General features: G+C 47.3%; 1 protein-coding gene across 2 annotated transcripts in view; it reads right to left on the reverse strand.

The window, feature by feature from the left end:
• The window catches only part of MGAT4B (alpha-1,3-mannosyl-glycoprotein 4-beta-N-acetylglucosaminyltransferase B), a 58,870-nt gene that overhangs the window by 15,573 nt on the left and 19,786 nt on the right, over positions 1–23,511 (reverse strand). For both annotated transcript variants that reach the window (XM_078150278.1, XM_020998734.2), the window contains exons 2-4: positions 5,237–5,422; positions 4,988–5,128; positions 4,687–4,820 (exon numbers count right to left, since the gene is read on the reverse strand). In XM_078150278.1, the coding sequence (XP_078006404.1) occupies positions 4,687–4,820; positions 4,988–5,128; positions 5,237–5,422 (461 nt within the window). The remainder of the gene's footprint in view (positions 1–4,686; positions 4,821–4,987; positions 5,129–5,236; positions 5,423–23,511) is intronic.

A 23,511-nucleotide genomic window follows, 5' to 3' on the forward strand; every position in this document is an offset into this window, starting at 1 on the left:
CTGAGAAGCTAGGAATGGTCAATACTACTGCGTCATGGGATCAAAGATTTAGAGCTGGAAGGGACCTTAGAGGTTCAACCCCCGATTTTTATAAAAACTAAGGCCCAGTGTAAGTGCCCAAGGTCACAGAGCACACACAGAGCATGGCTGGGATTGAAACTGGGTTTTCTGACTCCAAGTCCAGTACCTGCCACTGTACCACGTCACCAGTCCACCTGGGGAGTTGGCGCAGGCCTTTTAGAATCACGAGCAAGAGGAAGGATAAGGAAGGGAGAAGTCCAGGGCCTGCAAGCTTGGGGACAGATGCCAGAGAGGAAACACTGCTCAGCCGAAGATTTGTTCTAGTCTCCTCAGTCAACAGGAAAGCTCTTCAAACATGAAAGGGTGGGACAAAGGCATAAAGAGGGAACTGTGGCCTGCAAGAACTGAGGACAAGGGCCTTGAAAGGGGCTGCTTCATCTTTCACCTTTGTATCACCATGCCTGACACACAGTAGGTGTCTCATAAATACCTCAGACACTTACTAGTTATGGGACCCCGGTTAAGTCACTCATCTGCCTGCCTCAGTTTCCTCAACTGTAATATGGGAATAATAATAGCCCCACCTCAAAGTGTTAATGCGACGGATCAAATGAAATAATAACTATAAAAAGTGCTTAGCACAGTGTCTGGCTTATTCCTTTCCCTTCCCTCCCATCCAGTTGACCGGATGACTGGCTGCCCTAGCTACCCTCAGTAAGTTCAAGATTCAGAGTTCAGAAAGAAAACACTCCAGGATCCCGAAAGAGCTCAAAGATGACATCACTGAGCCCCATGACAAGCTCTCTGAGGAGTCATGGGCAACAAGACTGGAGATGAGTAACTACTGTTTTCATTTTCAAAAGGAAGATGAGGGTGAACTCTAGAAGCTACAGCCTCATGAGCTTCATGTCATGCGCCCAGCAAAATGGTAGACAGGAAAACTACGGTAATGGTTTGTGAGCACTTAGAAAGGGAAGGGGCATCACAAAGGAGCCGGCCCAAACTCCGTCAAGAACAGATCATGCCAGATTAATCTCATTTCCTAATTTTTTTTTACAGTTACTAGACAGTTACAGTTACTAGATCAAGGAAGTACCATAAACAACATATGGCGGAACTTCAGCAGGCTACATGACAAATGACTCTTTGTGCCATACCTCTGGACCAAACAGGAAAATGTTATAGGCTAGAGGACATTACAGTCACGTGGATGCCCCACTGGCTGAAAGACCAGACCCAAAGGTGATAGGACCTGCTTCTCTCCTTGGGGTCTTGGCTTTGGATTAATGGGTCAACCTGAACGGAGGCCTCTGATAGCAGCTCCCACCCTGTTCAGCTCAACATCTCTACCGACGATTTGGACAAAGACAGAAACGGCACACTTCTCAAATTTATAGATGACATGAAGGCAGGAAATACAACTAATGCATCTGATGACAGAACTAGGGTGCAAAAAGATTTGGGTCATAACAACAGTCTAAAACCAAGAAAATGAAACCAGAAAGACAAATGTAAAGTCAGGCACTTTGGCTAAAAAAACAAAATCTAACTGCACCGGTTCAGGACCTGAGGATGACTCTGAAAGGCTAGAACCCTGATCAACACAGTAACCAACCATGATGCCATAAGACTAAAGACAAAGCATGCTCCCCACTTCCTGAAGAGAGGGCATGGACTCTGAGTATAGGAATATACATAGCCAATATGGGAATTTATATTGCTTGACTATGCATATATTTGTTTTTCTTTTTTCCAATGGGAAGGCAAGGTGGGAGGGAGAGCAAATAGAGAGTGGTTAACTGAAAAAAAATTAAATTAAAAAAAAGATTTTTTTTTAAAGGACCTACGGATTTTAGCAACTACAAGCTCAATATGAGTTGACAGTGTGATTTACCAGCCAAAAAACCCCCAGCAAATTCAATTTTATCTTTTATTAAAAGCAGCAATCTAGTAACCCGAAGAAGGGAGGAGGTTAGTCGTCATTGTACTGTGCCCTGATCAGACCACATCTTGAGAACTGTGCTTCAGTTTGGGGCACCACATTTCAAGAGGGACATTACAAAATGAGAGGGTCTCCAGAAAAGAGAAATTAGGATGGGGAGGAAACTTAAGACCATGACTCACGAAGATCACTTGAAGCTACTGGGAATATTCAGCCTAGAGAAGATCAAGCGGAAACATGAAAGCTAAAGGGCAGTCACTTATTAATCCCAGGAAACATTTTTAAGCATGTATCATAAGGGTGATCCAAAGGTAAATGATGTATGTTCTCTATAATAGAGGGAGGGATTAGAGAAGAGGATCAGACTTGTTCTGTGAGTCCCCAGAAAGCAAAAAATGAATGGATGTTTCAGGGAAACCAATTTCAATTCAATCAATGATCGTAAGAACCTTCTCACAATTAGAGTTATTCAACAATGGAATGGGCTGTCTCGTAAGCTAGTGAGCTTTCTATCATAAAAAGTATTCAAGCAAAGACAGAATAACTTGTCAATGATGCTGTAGGCAAGATTCTTACAAGAGAATGGAGGTTAGACTAGGCATCCTCTAAGTTTCTTCCAATTCTGAGGCTATAAAGAAAGGTAAAGTCACAAATCTAGAGCTAGAAGGGCCCTCGGAAGCTTTTCTAGTCCAACCCACTTATTTTACACAGAAGGAAACTGAGGCCCAGGGAGACTGAGTGACTAGCTTAAAGACCCATTGGAGGACAACTTGAAGTGCTGGAGCGGAGTCATCAACAGCTGGGTAGCACATGGCACTAAGGCTCTGGCCTCCAGGGTAGAACTGTCCATATGCAAAAAGCCCACCACCCCCAACACCACTCTGTGATCCAGTGATTTCCCTAAAGCCTGGTCAGGTCTGATCAGGTCACCCACCTATTCAGTAATCTACAGTGGCTTCCTGTCATGTCTAAGATTAAATATAAAATTCTCTGTTTGGCATTCAGAACCCTTTACAACCCGGTTCCTCCTACCTTTCCAGGCTTCTTATACCTTACTCACTCTCCCTCCCCACAACCCCGTCTCTACATACTCTGGTCCAGGGACACCAGCCTGCTTGCTGCTCCTAGCACAAGACATGCCATCTCCCCTGCCCAGAAGTCTCTCCCTCCTTATTTCCACCTCCTGGCTTCTATCAATCCCAGCTAAAATCCTACCTTCTGATCCTTCTTAATTCTAGTGCCTTCCCTCTGTTGATTGGGGCCAATTTATCCTGCATATAGCTTGACTGTTTGCATGCTGTCTCCCTCACTAGAGACTGTCTTCTTGTTTGTTTGTTTGGCTTTTCTTTGTACCCCCCCAGTGCTTAGCACAGTGCCACAAACATGTTGTTTCGGGCACGTCCCACTCTTCATGACCCCATTTGGGGTTTTCTTGGCAGAGATACTGGAGTGGTTTGCCATTTCCTTCTCCAGCTCATTTTACAGATGAGAAAACTGAGGCAAGCAGGGTGAAGTGACTTACCCAGGGTCACACAGCTAGTAAGTGTCTGAGGCCAGCTTCGAACTCAGGAAGAGGAGTGTGCCTGACTGCAGGCCCAGCACTCTATCCACTGCACCACCTAGCTGCCCTACCCTGGAACACAGCAGGCCCTTGTTGCTACCCTTTGTCCTTTGTTTTCGAAGAGGACCAGTGACGTGACTGGGTGATGTCTTGACTTGCACATGAATGAGACTGAAGTGAGGCAAAGGTACACAAAATAGTCAGCCTCACTCTCTCTTTCAGAGTCTCTGAAGTCCGGCGGCAGGACAGAAGTCAAAGCAGCTGGCAGTGGCCCTGGATGCAGCGGATGGCCGTGGCCTCCTCCGTGCCTGACCAAGCTCTCAGCACCCCACGGCACCCGCTCCAACCGCCTTCGTGGCCATTCGAACAAACTGTTCCCATCTTCCCACTCCACGGGGGCGAGTCTTCACACGTTGGCGTAGACACCCCCTTAACTCTCCAACGGGTCTGAAGCCTGTCAGCTGCCCTCAACCTGGTTCAGCCTGTCTGCTGAGCTCGTTTTACCAGGGTGTGGCCACTGTGCATTTGATGGCTTCTTGGAGCCACAGGTGAGAGTTGGGTGAAAGGTAGATACCAAAGGTGGATGAGCAGCCCTGAAAAGGGCTCATTAAGCCCTCACACCAGGAGTACTGGTTGTCCCTAAACACTCCGTACCCCAGATGGAATGCTGGGCTGGGAGAAGGGAAGATGTGAGTTCAAATGCTGCCTCTGACACCAACTAGCCATGTCACCCTGGCAAGTCACTGAACATCCCCTTAGGCCCTTATTAAATCAATCAATTAATTAATTAATCAATTAAATTATTGATCAATTGTGTCTACTAACCCTGTTCTAAAAAAAATTATTAGAGCTGAGGCCTAGGGCCTGCAAGAAGAAAAGGCCTGTTTACTTGTCCTGGAGCAGAAAGGGAGGCTGAAGGTTAGGCTCCCAATGTAGAAGCTCCTAGGCTGGGGCTGGGAGAATTGGAAAGGAGCCAGGGCCAAGCCATGAACCCTCTCAGACTCTGCCTATTACTACAGATCTGGAGGCCTCAGGGTTATACCGACATGCCTGTGCACCCTCGGTAAATGCACACACACTCACGCAGGATCACAGACACACACATACGCTCTCAGAAACCTGCCCTCTCCCGAGGGCTTGGTCCTACCGTGTTTCCCCTCACCTCAGCAATCAGCACCACAATGACTGTGTCCTCCTTCTCCTGGGCACTAAGCTCCGAGATGAGCGAGTGCAGTGTGTCCGTCAGGTACGAGTGCACTTCCCGCCGAACACTCGGGATGCCCATCACAATGGACACTGCAGTGGCCCAGGGACCAGGGCTTAGGGGCTTCCCTAGCCCCCGGCCCCTGAGTGTTCTCCCTTTCCCACCCTGGCCCTGCCCAGTCCCTGGACCAGCACCCCTAGAGGTCCTTCTCTCCTTCTCCACCCAGTCTCCCTCTGTTTGCCCCTCCCTGCCCAGCTACCTCCGGTGCGGCCCTGGCCCACGTGCAGGGCTGGCTGGAGGCCGCTCTCCTTGGACAGCAGGTGAGGCAGATGGTGGAAGACGGTGGGCAGGTGCATCACATGCTTGTGGGTGACATTCCACAGCTTCAGCCTGGTGTCCTCTGGGATGGAGCAAGGGAAGGAAGGCGGCTCAGACACAGGGTCCTCCGTCCCATCTGGGTTCCTCAGCCTCTTCCCAGGAGCCAAACCCCTGCTCCCCAACCACTCACCAGACAGGTGACCCCAGGTCCGGTTGCCGTCCGCGTCTCGCAAGGCCTGTTTCTCTGACACGGCCCTCTTGATCTCATCCAGCACCAGGTTCAGCTCCTTGGAGCGCTTCAGGCTCTCTTGTTCTGCAGCGTGTAGGCGGTCACGGAGGGCCAAGAACTCCCGCTGATACACCTCTGCAGAGTCACCTGCCAGGCAGAGAAGACCCACCGGGTGTCAGGCAGTGACGGCCAGACCCACTGGGAGAGGGGCTTGCTGACTGGCCACTGGGACAGCACCGCCATGCCATGTATTTCCACTCCCTCCCAACTGGAAAACTGGACCCCCACATCTGGAACCGTCCCGAACCCAGTGAGGCCAACTTTGGCCTTACTTTGCTCCGATCCAGGGCTCTACAACATTTCCTCAGCCATCTACAGACCACATCTAATGCATGCTGCTGTCCCTCTAGTACCCCTACTCCGATCTAACCCCCACTTCCAGCTTCCCTTTATATACTGCCCCCCCATTAGAATGTAAGCTGTTTGAGGGCAGGGACTGTCTTATTTGTTTGTATTTGTATCTCTAGTGCTTAGCACAGTGCCTGGCACAAAGCAAACACTTAATAAATGCATATCTATCTAATTACTTATATGTGAACAGGTTACTTCCCTTCCTCTCCCCATCAAATCCCAAGGTAAGCACCTTAAAGGCAGAAGCTGGGCGTTGTTGCTTTTTATCCCTGGCACATCGTTAGGTGCTTAATAAATGACTGATTGATCAACCTCCCTCCCCCAACTCTACCCCACAGTGGCTTGTCTTTGTCTTCAAAGACAAAATAAATTTTCTTCTCTCCTTCCCACAGTTCCTCACATCTGCTCCTGCTCCTTTCATTCCTGCCAGCCCATCCTCCTCCAAGCCATCACTGCCCCTTCCCCTGGTCTATTATAACAGCTTTGTAACTGGCATCCCAAACTCAAGACCCTTCTCCTTCAATCATTCCTGCCCCCCAGTCTTCCTACAGCTCAGCTCTGGTCATGGGACCGGCCACTCTGAACCTCCAGGGCCTTTCTCTCTGCCTACAGCACCTTATCCTCGCATTCCAGGCCTTCCAGAGTCTGGCCCCAACACACCTGCCCCACCTTATCTCACAGCCTGCCCACTCCCATAGCTGATATTTATAAAGCACGTTACCTACATAATCTCATTAGAGGTGCACGCTGCAGGTATTATTATTTTACAGTCTATGCTTTGGGAAAAGTGGGCTTGTGCCCTCTCCTGCATAGATCTGCCTCTGCCTTTACTGCACCAGGAATAGGGAGAGAGCCCTTTCCTCTCACTTATCCAAGCTGGCCTATCCCATCCTTCAAGGCTCAACCCAAGCCACCATGATCCATAAAAGGCCCATTTTAATGGCTCTGACCACTCCAGACCTCATGGATCTCAGCCTTCTCTCAGTGCTTAACGATAACAGCAACCACAGTAATTACATGTATAAGGAGCACTTTTGCAAAGCACTTTACAACTCATGCCATTTTATCGTCAAACTAGACGGAGAAGCAGGCGCAATCATTATTCCCATCTCCCTGGTCTTTGTTTCATACGTTCCCTCCTTGTCTTATCTTCCACCCAAAAAGATGAGCTTCTGGAAGGCAGGGACCAGGCAGGTCTTATTCAGCAACTAAACCTGACCTCCCACACCTCCCAAGGCAGGCACAGGTGAACAATTCAATTCAATTCAATACAACAAGCATTTGTTAACCAACAGAGTAAAGTGTTTCCAGGACCTGGGTTCAAATCCCAGCTCTGACATTTATCACCCACATGACCCTAGAACAAGTCAATCTCTCTGGGTCTCAATTTCCTCAATGTGTAAAATGACGGGATTGGACTAGAAAGCTTCTGAGGGCCCTTCCAGCTGCAGACCTTCATCTTTACTTTTCTTTGTACCCCAAGCTTAGCACTGTGCCAGGCACATAGCAGGTACTTAATGAATGTTTGCTGACTGACTATCCAAGCACCTACTACCCTGCTGCAGGTGCTGAGTACCAAGACAAGAATAAAACTCTTAAGTGCTTGATAATCTATTGGCAGAATGTAGCCTTTGCCCCAATAAGTATAGGATCAGGAAAGCTGACAAATGGGGAGCTTTGGAGAAGGCTTTGGGGAAGCAGTGGTACCCACCCAGAGACTTGAGGAAGACAAGAATTCTGATCGAGGGAAATAGGGATGGATGGATGGAGCTCATTCTGGGCTTGTACAAAATCAGAGAGGTTGAAGGTTAAATTTATAAAGGGAGCCAGCTGTATTCAAGTTTGGCTGGAAAAAAGAATGTTTTAAAGGATACAGGCAGATAGTGAAGGGGCTTAAATGCCAGGCGGAGGAGGCCTGGTTTCCTCCCAGAGCCACCAAAGGGTTGTGAGTAGAGGAACGAAAGGTCAAACCTTAGTTTAAGTACCCTTATTTCTGCTCCTGAGAGGAGGACAGAGAAAATGGAGTGAAGGCAAGGAAAACAGCTGGGAGATTGTTACAACAGTCCAGTAGGGAGGTGATGAGGGCTCAAACTGGAATGGCGGTCATGAGCTGAGAGAAGGGGCTACAGATGAAAGATGCCTGAAGTTAGAACTAAAAATAACTTGGCAACCAACTGGTTATAAGAGAGTGAAGGAAAAACAAGTCAAAGATGTCTCTGGGGCTATTTATCAGGCAAGGCAACTGGTTCCCTCAACGGACATGCTGAAGGTTGGAAGAAGGGCTGATCTGAGTTCTGCTTCGGACAAGTTAACAGAGTTTCACTAAGTATCTATTGGTCGATTTTCCAAGCTCAAGGAAGTCACTGACAATTTAATTCAATATACTACACATTTATTAGCTTATTACATAGACCACTGGATTTGAAGCTGGGAAGGGGCCTTAGAACACAGAATATTAAGAGTCAGAAGGGACATTAGGATACAATGACAGAGCTGGAAAGGCCTTTAGAATGTGGAATAGAAGAGCAAGAAGAACCCTTAGAATATAGAATGTGAGGGCTGGAAGGGACCTTGGAACACAGATAGTTAGAACTAGATGGAACCTTGGATGTCACCTCACCCAACCCCATAATTTTATAAATGAGGAAGCCAAGGCCAGAGAGAACTGACTTCCCAGAGATCGCACATTAAGTTCAAGCACAGGCAGGTCTCCAGTTCCACATCCACTCATCTTTTCATTACACCACATACTCTGATATATTTTCGGTTTAAAAAATTTTTTTTAACAGTTACTTTTTTAAAAATTTTGAGTTCTAAATTCTCTCCCTCTTATTATATCTCTCTCCTCCCCAATTAATTTTAAAAGCTGCTTGATAAAATCAAATATTTTATATAGCACTTCCTGGTGCCTATGTGTGAACATTTTTTAAAGCATGCCATGAAATGTCCTAATAATGTAATTTAATAAAAGCTTCACCTGACAAAAATGTTAACCTGGATATATGTACCCTGTAAGACCACAGAGCATAGGCTTGGGGAGTTTGGGACATTGGGAGTCTCTGAGAAGAATTTTTTTTGAGAGAGACAGTATGGTATAGTGAACAGGACATTGAACTTAGATTCAGGAAGAATTCAGTTCAAATCCTGGCTCAGACACTCACTAGCTGTGTGATCCTTAGCAAGTTACTTAACATCTCTGTGCCTCAGTTTCCTCATCTGTAAAATGAGGGGGGTGGACTCAATGGCCTCCAAAGTCCCTTACAAGCTCTATTTTACATTGCTACTAAAAGAAAAAAATTCTCCCTTTGGTTGTAGAAAGAAATCATGAGCTTCCCCAGAATTTCCTAAAGGCATTCTTCTACTCTAAAAACCATTGCTGGGGTCTCCAGGGTGCTGCAGCTCAGCCCCTCCCTTCCTCAGGCCAAGGGGCTTATGTTCACGCTGGCCTCTGCCCAGCTTGAGTCTTCCCTCTGCCTAGGGCAGGCCCTAAACACATGCAATGATGTGTGTACATCCCGTTGTAACTGGGCAGCATTTTAATTAGAAATGACGATTGTGAGTATTCTACCTAACACTACTGAAGAAGCAGGGTGGATGCTAGCCTTGGACCAGGATTCAAATCCTATGCCTGACAATTATAAGCTGTCTGACACATCCCTCTAACACGTAGCAGCTGAGAGAGCTGCAGGGGGCTGGCCGGCTGGCTGCAGAAACTGCAGAAACTCCCTAAGTCTTCATTTCCTCATCAGTAAAGTGGGGGTGTTAATACCTGCGCTACTGCTGCATAATATAGGTCACGACGTTCATTTTCTCATTATTCCTATTTGGCTTTTAAAGCTCTTCACAACCTGGCTCCAGCCCATCTCCCCAGACTGACTTCACATTACTCCTCTTCACATGCTCTATGCTCTAGCCAAATTGACCAGCTAGCAGTTCCCTGTCTCCCAAATCCATGCCTTTGCACAGATGGTCCCCCACTTATTGAGTCAATGAACATTTATGAATCGCCTACTATGTGTCAGGCACTGTGCTAAGCACTGGGGATCAGTGAAAGGCAAAAGGCAGTCCAGCTCTCAAGGAGCACCGTCTAATTGGGGAGACAACGTGCAAACCACTATGGACAAATGAGCTATACAGCATATAGGATTAACTGGAAATGATCAACAGAGTTAAAAATCACGAGGCATTAAGGGGGATCTGAAAAGGCTTCCTGTGGGAAATGGGATTTTAGCTGGGACTTGAGGAAAGACAGGAGGTGGAGATGAGGGCGGAGAGCAAGGTCTGGCATGGGGTGGGGTACAGCCGGAGAAAGTCCCCAGAGTCAGGAGATAAGTGTCTGGTTCGAGGAAGAGCAAAGAGGCCAGAGGATTTTATATTTGATTCTGGAGGAGACAGAGAATCACTGCAGTTTATTGAGTGTTTACACTGGCACGGTCAAATGTGCACTTTAGGAAGATGGGTTTGACAGCTGATTCAGTGGTCAAGATAAGAGCCAGGCATTTATCAGGCTAGGTGGGGCAGTGGATTGAATGCAGGGCCTGGAGTGAGGAACAGGCTGGAGGGGGGGCCGGGGGGAGGGGACGACACTTGAAGTAGGGTGACCCACTGGATGAAACCCCTCCTTCCTCAATCCTAGGCTTCCTTCAAAGTCCAGATCAAGCGCTCCACCTTACAGGAAGCCTAGCCTTATCTCCACCCCATCCCCCCAGTCGTGGGTGGCCTCCCTCTCCCCAAAACTACTCTGCAGATATTTCATATTTAATTTTCTTTGTATAAGTTGTTTCTCTACTAGATTGTGAGCTCCTAGGAGGCAGGCTATGTTCTTGTCTGTAGTAAGAACAGTAAACACATAGTAAGCGCTGAAGAAATGCCTGTTAACTCCCCTCCCACCATCGCGCCATCCCCACCCCCGAGCCTGACCCAGTAGAATGTAAGCTCCTTGTGGGCAGGGAGGGACGTTTCACTTCTGTCTCAGTATCCTCAGCGTCCATCTTATAGTAAGCACTTGATAAATGCTTGTTGAATTAACAATTATTATTATTATTAGCTCCACTGTGTTCTGTGGCTACCCAGGATGAATCACCACGCAGTGTTGTTTTCACTTAAGAGGATGAGTAGCAGGGGCCAGTGGTAGGGGGCAGAACGAGGACAGGACAGGGAGGTGGGGAGTGAGCAACGGCAAGAAAAAGTGTGACTGAGTGTGACGGTGGGTGTGATTTCTTCACATTACCAAATGACAAAGCTTTCCCAGCCTTGATTTTCTCACCTATAAACTAGGACTAAGGGTATCTACTGAGAAGCAGTGTTGCTCCATGAAAAAGGTGGTCCTAAAGAATAAAGAAAAGAGGGATAGTAGACAGTGTGGGACTTGAAATCAGAAAGACCTAGGTTCAAATCCCACCTGTGTGCTCACTTAACCTGAGACTCATTTTTCTCATCTGTAAAATGGGGAAAACAAAACCTGTAGCACCCATATCATACAGATACCGTGGAGATCAAATAAAACAATGTTTGAAAAACACTTTGGGGAGTTTTTAAATACTTAAGTGTTGTGGCTGTTGGGATGAGGGAGAGGGGGGACAGAGGAAAGGGTATTCCAAATCAAGAAATTCATCTTGAAGTTATAAAAGGCTGGTGGGAAAGGGAGCCACAGAAGGAGATGCTGGTGGAGTGTTATGCACCTCACAGGTGCTGCTGTGAGTCATTTTTGTCATGTCTGACATGACAAAACATTTCTGTTTTCTTGGCAAAACTCTACTGGAGTGGTTTGCCATTTCCTTCTCCAGCTCATTTTACAGATCAGGAAACTGAGGTAGGCAAGGTTAAGTGACTTGCCCAGGGTTGCACAGCTAGTAAGAGTCTGAGGTCAGATTTGAACTCGGGTCTTCCTGACTCCAGGCCCCACACTCAATCCACTGTACCACCTAGCCTATAAATGCCAGCTCTTATCATGACTACTGAAGCAGAACAGAAGGCTGAGCTTTCCAAAGGGCAGTTCTGGGGTCCCCACAGTTGCCCCGACACTGCTCCCTCCTCCCTAAGAGATCCTCAGCACCTGGGACCCAAAGCTTGCACTAATTAGCCACAAAGGTCTGGAGAAGCAGGATATTTCAGGCTTAAACTAGCGTGAAATGCATCTCTCCCTTTTGTTGGCAAGGTGCAGATTATGGGTATGGGATGTTGCACACGTTACCAGACTTAACTGGAGGGTGGCAAAGAGGTATAATGGAAAGAACACCGTATTCTGGGTCAGAACCTGGATTCAAATCCTGACTCTGCCTCTTATTTATTACATTTGTGACCTTGGGCCTCAGTTTCCTCATTTGTAAAGTGAAGGCAGGGAACCAGATGGTTTCTCAGAGTCCTTTCCTCCTCTAAATCTATGATCCTATGATATACTGGTTAGTTTTACTTTTTTTTTTATTATTAAAAAGGAAGCTGCACAGGACGGAAGTGCCCAGAAATGACTATAGCTATAAAAAAATTAAAATTAAAAATTAAATTAATGTGGTAAAAGCTAGAAGAGAAGATAGAAAGAAGTTGCTGTAGATCCCTAGGTCTGAGGACCAGATTTTACAAGGGGGTGGACAAGGAAGGAGACTTCACAGGAAACACTAACAGAGGGTCTTAAGGGAAAATGTGCTGATCCCAGCCAACCTCTCTGAACATCCTGTTTTGCTGCATCTGTTGAATGTTTTTATTTCTCATTTTAGGGGACTAAGCAATAAAAATTCCTTTTTTTAGCCTGAGCTTGGACAGGCAGATGGGAAGAACTTTTAAACAATGATAAGCTAAAATTAATATAGCACTTTAAGGCTTAAAAACATACATTCCTTTTATCTTCCCAACATCACTGTGAAATAGATGCTATTATCCCCATTGTACTGGTGAGAACTGAGGCTGAGTGAAGTTATATAACTCGCCCAGGGTCACACAGCCTGTCAGTACCTGAAGCAAATTCAGGTACTTAGTCCAAATTCAGCACTACCTAGCTGCCTATCTTTTTTCTAGAGGTGGTGCAATGGATAGAATGCTGGGCCTGAAGTCAGGAAGACTCTTCTTTGTGAGTTCAAATCTGGCCTTAGATACTTTCTAGCTGTGTGACCCTGTTTGCCTGGTTTTTTTTAAAGCCTGTTTGCCTCAATTTCCCCATCTGTAAAATGAGCTACAGAAGGAAATGGCAAACCACTCCAGCATCTTTGCCAAGAAAACCCCAAATGAGGTCATTAAGAGTTGGACACAACCAAAATGACTCAATAGCTTTTTCTAGAGGCATGACTACCTTTTTTGCCAGGAACCTCCTGACCCCCAAAGAAAGCAGACCTGACAGTGGATAGAGCACTGGCCCTGAAGTCAGGAGGACCTGAGTTCAAATCTGGCCTCAGACCAAACACTTGACACTTACTAGCTGTGTGACCCTGGGCAAGTCACTTAACCCCAATCGCCTAAAAAGAAGAAAAAAAAAAAGAAAGCAGGCCTGAGGCCTACCCAAGAAAAGATTAATCCGGTGACTGGGTGAGTCTGGAAGCCACAGTAAGATGGGCCCCCTACCCCAGGCTGGGTTTTAATCGTCCTTTTCCCTTGGATTAGGCCTTTGTGTGAGGGTATAGATTTGTAGGGGCGTCATGCATCTCTTAGGCCAGTAAGTGTCCCCAAGGAAATGGGGACTGGAGCTGGTGGCACATCTTGGGCATTCACAGGGGGAAAAAAGATGGAGAAGTGACTCCTCCTTGACCTGCCCAATTCTGGACAATTTCCTGGGCCCATCCCTCTAGCCAACGCAGAGGAAGCCAGCATAGGCTGGCTCAGGCATCTGAGCAAACAATGTCAAGGTCATAGAGTCCATTTCCCTTGGCTACTCAACCTTTGTGTTCTACAGTCAAAGAATGAGGCCTGAGCTTCTGACCCTGTTAACAAAGGCTGTAGGGGAGAACACAATCATAACCATAGCCTCCAGATCCCACACGCTGGGCCAGGGTAAACTAGTGACTGTTGAAGGGGCTTTCTTTGCAATTTCCTCTCTCTGAGGTCACCAATGACCTCTTAATAGATAAATCCAATGCCCTTCACTCAGTCTTCATCCTTCTTGACCTTTTCAATCCTCCCTCTTCCCTGAGGTTCATGGCTCTCTTCCTATCTTCTCAGTCACCTTTGTAGGATCTTCATGTGTGTTCCACCCCACCATGTGCTCTGTATTGGTGCCAATCCTCTTTTCATACTCAGTTTCCTTGATTTCAACAGTACCCAATGACTCAACTATTATCTCTATGCAGGCAACTCCCAGACCCAAGCACCCAAGTCCTCCATTCTCTCCTGAGCTGCAATCCCACATCACCTGCCGGCTGGTCACCTCCAGACAGACGTCTCCAATTAAACATGTCCACAACAGAACTCACTGTCTTTCCCCACCAAAGCCCACTGCTTTTGATTGCTTACTTGACTATCAGAAGCCCCAACATCCTTCCATCACCCTGGTTCACAACCTCAGACTCATTCTCCATTCTGTACTCTCCTCCTCGACATCCTTATCCACAATCAGTTGTAAAGCCTTCTGGATTTGACGTTTATCTCTCTCACATGTGTCCCCTTCATTCAGCCACCAACCTACAGAACCCTCATCACCTCCCTCCCCAAGACTATCACAATAGCCTCCTAATTGGTTTCCCTGCCTCTTCTCACTCTCTCCCACCCATTCCACAAACAAGGGCCAAACTGATCTTCTTGAAGTACAGGTCTGATTACATTGGGCATTCTTAAGAAGCTTCAGTGACTCCCTATCCTCTTTCCTAGAGGACAATGCAAATTCTCTCTCTTTCTCTCTCTCTGTCTCTGTCTCCCTCTCTTCTCCTCTCCCTCTCCTCCCTCCCTCCTTCTCTCTTTTCTTTTCTTCTCCTCTCCCTCCCTCTCTCTTCTCTCCTGCCTCTCTGTCTCTCTCTCTCTCCTTCTCTTCTTTTGGCTCTCTCTCCTCCCTCCTCTCTTTTCTTCTCCTCTCCTCTCTTTCTTCCTCTCTCTTCTCTTCTCTTCTCTCCTCTCCCTCACTCTCTCTCCTCTCCTCTCTCCTGCCTCTCTCTCTCTCCCTCTCTTCTCTTGGCTCTCTCCTCTCTTCCTCCCTCTCTCTCTCTCCTCCCCCCTACACCTTCTAAGTTTCAGCCACACCAACCTTCCCCATATGTGACATTGCATCTTCCACCTCTGCAGTTCCATAAGCCATCCCATACTCACTCATGCTCTCTCTTCTCCCCTCTTGTTTCAAGGCCCAGCTCAGGGGTAACATTAGGGCTCCTCTGTCCATACCAAATAACTTTATTTTGTGTGTTTATTTATTTGTTTGCATGTGCTTTCCCCTCAGGAGAAATGTAAGCCCCTTGAGGACAGGTACAGTCTGTCTCTGTCTGTATCCCCATCGCCTAGCACAGTGTCCAGGGCACAACAGGTGCGTCGTAAATGCTGAATCCTTAGTGAAGGTCCTGGTGCAGTGAAATGGGAGACTGCAGGAGCTCGGGGACTTTGTTGCACCTCTCTATGCTGTACAGTATGGTACCAAACACAATCAGAACTGGAAGGGGCCTGGGTGATTATCTAGTCTCTCATTTTACAGAGGAGGAAACTGAGGCTCAGAGACACTAACAGATTTGACCAGTGGCACACAAATAATAAGAAACAGAGGCAAGATTTGAACTAGGTCTTCTAACTGAATCCAGGGCTTTTCCCACCGTGCCATGGTGGAGTTAGTTACCTGTGTTTTTTTTCTTATCCCACTAGCAGACTACAAAATCCATGAGAAGAAAGATTATGTTTTATCTAAATTCTGTATCTTCCCCAGTGACCTGCAATTGCTCTGCCCATGCAGACACGTATATGTTTGCTGAGTGAAGAGACAGTTGTATTTCCCCACTGTTTGGGTATAGGTCCAAGAGCAAGGACTGTCCTGCTCTGGACACAGTGCACATCAGAGAAGGATCTTCAAGATGCCACTTGGTGAATCTCACAGATTCATCCTGAAGGAGACACGGCCGCAGACCTCAGGACTGGACAGCCTCTGGCTCCACAATGACCCTTGCCCTGGCCTACTTCACAATCACATGCTGTGGGTCACATGCTACGGCAGAGATAACACAGCGCATACAGCTCAGTGTGGCCCAGCTCCACTGTCTGGGACACAGCTTTTGTGACTGAGGCAGGAGGGACCTCGGTATGCCTAGAAGACCAGGGCTTCATCTTTAGTCTCCTCCCTCATCAGGGAACCCCAACTGCTTCCTAGAAATGACTCCAGAGGCCTCAAAGGACCTGGCCTCAGATACTTACTAGATGTGTGACCCTGGGCAAGTCATTTCATTTCTCTGGGCCTCAGTTTCCTTATCTGTAAAATAGGAGGGTTATGCTCAGTGACCTATAAGGCCCTGGTCTTTTCCAGCTCTAAATCTAGTACCCTATGGCTTCAGAGGTGCACTAGCCTGTGCTATATCCTGCGATAGACGATGACCACGGGCAAACCTATTAACCTCTGTGAGCCTCAGTTTCCTCCTCTGTAAAATGGGAATAATAATACCTATCGCGCCAATCGCACAGGGTTGTTGTAAGGATTAAGTGAGATAAAGAATATAATGTGCCTTATAAACTTTGAGGTGTGGGGCAGCTAGGTGGCGCAGTGGATAGAGCTCTGGCCTTGGAGTCAGGAGGACCTGAGTTCAAATCCAGCCTCAGACACATGATACTAGCTGTGTGACCCTGGGCAAGTCACTTAACCCCAACTGCCTCACCAAAAAGAAAAAAAAAACAAACCAACCTTTGAGGTGTGATACTAGTTATTTTACTGTTATCATTATTAACATCGGCATCGTTACTGTTAGAGAATCTGCGCACAGCACAGAACCTTCCAAAGGCATTCTGGATCCTTCCAACCTCTCAGATTGTGCTTCAGCCTTGGGGGCAGGGGAGGGGAGGCCGACTCTCCCCTCACACGCACCAGGTGCCCAGGAGGGTGAATCAGTACTTTGTTCCAATCAGTGTTTGTTTTTCTTCTAGTCCTTTCCGGCCCCCTTCCCTCTCAAGTAAACACAGCCTTGGCCACAGGCCCCTCCCCAGAGCAGCCTTAGGAGAGAACCTTACACTATAAATGTGGTATATCAATCCATCCATAAGTATTTAGTAAGCAATAGGTAGGCAGTGCAAGTCCTGTTACCAGCACTTGAAAGAGAAAGAAACGCAGGCTGAGAGAGAGGATCACGGATGTATTTACAGTCAGATGAGTCCCTGGAAGTCAGGCGGTCCAACCCTCTCCTTTGATGGATAAGGAAATGTAGGTTGACAGCCTTCCTAGCCTGCTACCTTTCCAGTTCTCCAACACCTTCCTCCCTGCTCTGCAATTCAATAACACAGGCCTCCCGCCTGTCCCTCTCACCGGACACTCCCCACTCTGGGCATTTCCACTGGCCGTCCTCCATGCCTGGAATGTTATCCCTCCTCATCTCTGCCTCCCGCCTTCCTCCGAGTCTCAGCTAAACTCCTGCCTTCTGCAAGAAGCCCTTCCTGGCTCTCCTTAATGCCGGTGCTTCACTCTGAGATGACCTCCAATCTGTCTGATTATCTCTTGTCCTGACATACTTGTTTGCATGTTCTCTTGATCATTAGAGGTCCCAGAGGGTAAGGACTGGTTTTGCCTTCCCTTGAATTCCCAGCACTTAGCACATTTTTGTTGTTCGGTCCTTTCTGTTGTCTCTGACTCTTTGTGACCCACTTAGGTTTTCTTGGCAAAGACAATAGAGTGGTTTGCCATTTCCTTCTCCAACTCATCTTACAGATGAAGAAACTGAGGCAAACAGAGTTAAATGACTTGCCCAGGGTCACTCAGCTAGTAAGTGTCTGAGACCTGATTTGAACTCCGGTCTTCCGACTCTAAACTCTATCCACTTCACCACCCAGCTGCCCACTTAGCATACAGTTGGCACTTCTTCACTTGTGAAGTCACTTGCTCATGATCCCACAGTTATTAAACATCTGACGTTTTCCTGACTCCAAATCCAGCATTCCACACTACAGAGACAGTAATTAGACAGGGTCTGGGTTAAATTGAACACAGATACTGGTTTGGAAGCCTCTGACTCCCTGCCACTGCTAAGAGGGGCCAGGCTGACAACTAGTAGGTGGTAGCAACTAGGAAGTTAAGGGGCTTCTGAGTGGCTGGGCCCTAGGGCAAGAGTATAGAGGCACAGCAGGTGTGAGCCACACAGAACGCAGAGCAAGAGGCTTCCCTGAAGGGGCAGGCAGCCCTTGATTCCTGGGACCCACAAAAGATGGTGTTTTAGCTACTTGATGCTGTGGAACAACTCTGAACAGGGAAGAGGTAAACGCAGGACTAAGGAAGCCGGGCACTGGCTCTAATGCCCCTCCTTTCTGTCTTCTCCAAAAGGAAAATTAGATTATGATGCCACACAGCCTTCAGTCACCCACACCCACCCACAGAGAGACAGCCCTTAAACTCGGTCTAGCCCCAGAGCCACATTAAGAATGGGTCAATCATAAGTGGACCTCTGGCCCTTCTCTGCAGAGCTGGGGAGGACTATGGGTGTGGACATACTGACAGACTCGGCTGGAGTGTGGGTTAGTTTTGCTGACCCGCTTCTGTTCCCTTTCCTTCTGAATGACAAAGGACAGCTCTTTGACTTAGAGGGGCAGAAGGGAGTATTGTGGGAAACAAAAAGTCCATAAAGACAAAAGGGGTCAACAAAATTTGACATAATAATAACAATACTAATAATAATAATATTCTCTCACACAAAGCATACTTTATAGTTGTGAAAGCTCTCTGCCTCAATACCCCTGGTGAGAAAAGTCATGTAAGTAGTATCCTTGCTTTACAGATGAGGAAAGTGGGGCTCAAAGAGATGAAACGTCAAAAGTCACATTGGCCAGGACTTAAAAGGCATCATGCATGTTTAAGACAAGTGTCCTTTCCACTCTACCTGCCTGTGCCAAATGTTTTCCTAGCCCTGAAGAGAGGGAATGGGGGCGGGGTGGCACCTAGGATCACAGGTGAGGAAAAAGGAAAAGCATGTGGAGATCTCTGTGGCCAGGCCCAAGGCCCACCTGTCCTCAGAGAGAAGCCTTCCCTGACTCAGAGGGCAGGATCTGGTCTGAGTGTCAATCAGTAGACCATTAAGCATTTATTAAGTACCTACTGTTTGCTGAGCACTGTGTCAGGTGCTGGGGGTGCAAAGACAATCCCTGCCCTCAAAGAGATTACATTCTAACAATGGAGACCACACAAACCTAAATAAATACACACAAATAATAATATCTACGCTAACTATACAAACACATACCAAATAAACACAAGGGATTTTCGTCAGGAGAGAGCATTAGCAGGTAGGGGAATCAGGAGAGGCTCCATGTGTCACCAGGATAATTTTACAGGAAACAAGGGATTCTGAGAAGGGGAGGTGAGGGGGGAGTCCGTTCCAGACAGGCGGACGGACAGTACAAAAGCATGGATGGAGAGGGGAGATGGAGGCCAGTAGTTTAAGAGAGGCAATAAATCAGCAGAGCGAGCCAGTCAAAAGCCTGTGCCAGAGGCCAGGGAGCCCACTGCTTATCACCAGGCTTCTGCAGAACAGCAGCTGTAAACCCTGCCCCAGGGCATTCTCCAGTTTAGGCCCTTCGAAGGCCTCTGGCTGGGAGGGACACATCTGGGAGGCAGCAGCAGAATTGAAATTTTCTCTGAAATCCGGGCACCCACCCTAGAGCCTAAGGCCTTCTCAAACAGAGCCTAGGGAAAAGAGCAAAGAGCAGCAGGAGAAATCCATCCTTGGAGAAACGTTCCGTTAAGAGGCCGGCCTTTCTCTATCCCCAGCCCATCCCTTCTTGCCTGGGCTTCTCTCCAGAGACTTTCTCCTCAGAGATGCCCGAGCCAGGCTCCAGGCTGAGACCCGGCTAATGAGCTTTCCTACTCTGCACAGTCACGCTGCTTTCCTTGCGGAGCCGGTTCCACAAGTCAGGTTCCTGAGGGTGATTCGAGCTCAGACCCCGGGGATGAAGGGGCCAGTTCAGCCAGCAGTAATCTCTCCTGTGCAATAACAGCCAGTGAACAAAGCACTGCTAGGCAGAGGGCCTGGGTTCAAAATCTGTCTGTGACCAAAATCTGATCTGTGTGCCCTCCGGCAAGCTACTTTTCTGAGCCTTAGGTTAGTCATCTGTAAAACAAATTGTGATTTAGTTGTGTTAGATTCTTCGTGACCCCATTTGGAGTTTTCTTGGCCAAGATACTAAAGTGGTTTGCCATGTCCTTCTCTAGCTCATTTTACAGATTAAGAAACCGAGACAAACAGGGTTAAGTGACTTGCCCAGGGTCACACAGCTAGTAAGTGTCTGAGGCTAGATTTATACTCAGGAAGATGAGTCGTCCTGACTCCAGGCCTGGCCCTCTATCCACTGAGCTACCTCCCTTCCCCCAAGTAAATAAAATTAAGAGGGCAGGACTAAAAACCTCTGAGGTCCCTCCCAGCTCTAAACTATGATTTTATTACCATATGGGAAAACACACAAGGGCTTAAGGCACCACAGAGAGGCTCAATCTGAGTCAGCAGTACAATGCACCCCCCATCCCCCCAAATAAAATACCACTGAGATCTTAGGTTGCACTAACAGAAGGCGCTAGCCACTAAGCTAGCACTAAGTACTGAGGCAAGGGAAGACCATCTGGGTCTTCTTCACCCACTGTGGTCAGGCCAGGGTGTTACAAGAACACTGCAAAAGGCCTGGGTTCAAACTCCACCTGGGACGCTTCTACCTGTGTGACCACACATAGCCAACAAATCACTTCTTCCCAAGCACCTCGATTTCCTCATCTATAAAATGAGCGGTGTGGGCTAGATGGCACTAGAGCTAGGCAGGATCTGGTTCTGGGCAGCCCGTTTTAAGAACAGCACTTAACAGTCTGACGGGTGAAGGAGGGGAAATCAGTAGTGATGGATTCAGAGCCAAGCCATCTGTACTGGAAGGTCAGGACTCATTTAAAGAAGTGGGGATGCTCAGCCTGAAGGAGAGACTTGAGGATCGGGGGATGATGGCAGTCACTCCGAGAGCAGGGAGAAGGTGAAAAGAGGAGAGAACTGGGTTCAAATTTTTAGCTTTTTGGAGGCAATCAGGGTTGTGACTTTCCCAAAAGCCACACAGCTAGTAAGTGTAAGAGGGTGGATTTGAACTCACGTCCTCTTAACTCCAAGGCTGGAGCTCTATCCACTGCACCACCTACCTGCCCCACTGGGTTCAAATCTAACTAGCTTATGTGACTATGGCCAAATCACCTAATCAATTAGAGCCAGAGTTTTCTTATTAGCAAAATGGATATAATACTCTTACTACCCACTCTCACAGGATTTTACAAGGAGAATGTGCTTTGTGAACATTAAATCGCCAGAAAAACAAGAATTTCTATCTAAGGAATCATCATGAGAAATCAAGATTAGGCTTGTTCCATATGAGCAGAATTAGGCCCAATAAAGGGGGGGGGGTGGTTTCCTAACTCAACATGAGAAAAAAAAAACAACTTTCTAACCCTGCAAGCTAACAATGAAATAGATGGCCTCTGGAGATAGTGAGCTCCCTTGAAAGGCAGGTGTTAATAACAATCACTAACACTTATATGGCTCTTACTATGTGCCAGGCACTGTGCTAAGCACTTCACAATTATTATCTCATTTGATCCTTGAGAAGGGCAGCTAGGTGGTGCAGTGGATAGAGGTGCCAGGCCTGGAGTCAGGAAGACTCCTCAAATCTGGCCTCAGACACTGACTAGCTGTGTGACCCTGGGCAAATCACTTAACCCCATTTGCCTCAGTTTCTTCATCTGTAAAACGGTCTCAAGAAGGAAATAGCAAACCACTCCAGTATCTTTGCCAAGAAAACCCCACATGGGGTCATGAAGAGTCAGACACAAGTGAAAAACAACTCAATAACAACACTGATCCTTGAAATAACCCCCCAAAAGTGTTATTATCATCCTCATTTTACAGGTGAGGAAACTGAGGCAGGTAGGGGTTAAGTGACTTGACTAGGGTCACATAGCTACTGTCTATAACCAGATTAGAACAGTCTTCCAGACTTGAGAGCCTCCCTTCAGGGAGGCTATTACAGTCCTGGGTAGGGAAGGAAGACTTCAGAATCTCTGGACTCTCTTTGAACTCCTAGAGTCTATGAATTGTTATCTGAAGTTTCAGATGAAGCCTGAAGGCCAGTGTCCTTTATGACTGAGGACTGAGGATCAGTGTTAACAAAGGGTCCATTTCTTTAGCCAGAGGTTCTGCACACTAGGAGGGCTAGGCAGGGTAGAAACTCCAAAGTGTGAAAAGGGTGTGAAGTCTGTGCTGGAGAAACGCCCTTCCCTGGCCCCTTACCTAATTAATACTCAGCCTCCCTCCCTGGATGAATATCCACTAATTAGGTACCACCGACCCAGGAAGACAAAACCCAAGACCTCTGGGAAAAGGCCCTTCCCAGCCCAGGATCCCGAGATGCTACCACCCTCAGGTTGTTTTTCTGCGGTTTCTTTCAGTGAACGCTCCTATTTGATGGGCCCAGAAAAACATTCTCTTATACATCTCCTTCCTCCTATCCCCAGGACAGATCATTGAGTACTGGGCCCCAGACAAGCACTGATGGACAGAGCCAAGAAGACTCAGGGAAAAAAGAACCCACCAGGGACAGTCAGACAGCTTTAATATTTCCCACACAGGAAGGCTACGTCTAGGCTAGACCTGTATGTGGCTTGAGCCAGCTGAGCCGCTGAGATCATTATCTGGAGCCTTTTCCATCCCATTAGTGGGTTTCACTCATGGCCCAGATACCCTAAGCTGATTGCTAGCTGTTTCTTGATCTCAATCAGAATTATCTTTATCCTCTGTCTCCTGGAAAGAAGATGGGAAAACTGAGGCTTTTTTGGAGGCCAGCCATTGGTTTGATCAGTCACAGGGCAGCATCCCTAGCCATACATGCATACATATGCATATATATCTCCTCCTCAATCCCCTTGTGAGCAGGACTGAAATACTGGCCACAGCCTAAATCCAAACGGCTGCCGCTGCCAGGAGAGTAGGATGGGGAGAGAAAAGGGGGGCAAGAGAATGTAGAAGATTCAGTACTGTCTGAATCCACAGAAAAGTCCACACAACTCCGGGCTCCTAACTCACCCACAGTGAGTAAGGGGCAAAAATCCCCTTTCTATATCAAGGCTTCTCCTGCAGAAGCCACACACTTCCTTTGGCCACCCAGAAAACTCCCCAAGCCCAACCTCTGTCCCCTCTATCCTTCTGGGCTATAGACCAGACCTCACTTAGCAGGAAGAAACCACAGCTTACTGATGGACAGGTAGCATGACATAGCTTCTTCCGATAGAACAGAAACTCCTTGAACTTTCTATTATGTCTTTGTATCCCCAATGCCTCAAATGCAACTAGGTGGTGCAGCAGATATAGTGCTCCACCTGGAAGTCAGGAAGACTTGAGTTCAAATCCAGCCTTAGATTCTTGCTAGCTGTGTGCCCTTGGGCAAGTCACTTAGTAACACTTTATTTCAGTTTCCCCATCTGTAAAATGGAGTTGATAATAGCAACTACCTCCCACAGTTGTGGAGATGATAAAATTTAGATATTTGTAAAATATTTGGCAAAACCTGGAGAGTACTTTATAAATGCTAGCTTCCTGCTACTGTTAATTAAAAAGGGAAATTAGTAAGTACTTAATAAATGCTTGTAGACCGACTGACTCACAGTGGACAGAGTGCTAAATTTGGAATAAGGACAACCTGGCTGGGACGCCTGCCTCAGACACAAC

This window comes from Phascolarctos cinereus, unplaced genomic scaffold (assembly GCF_003287225.1).
Source record: "Phascolarctos cinereus isolate Bilbo 61053 unplaced genomic scaffold, phaCin_HiC Scaffold_2;HRSCAF=192, whole genome shotgun sequence".
NCBI lineage: Eukaryota > Metazoa > Chordata > Mammalia > Diprotodontia > Phascolarctidae > Phascolarctos > Phascolarctos cinereus.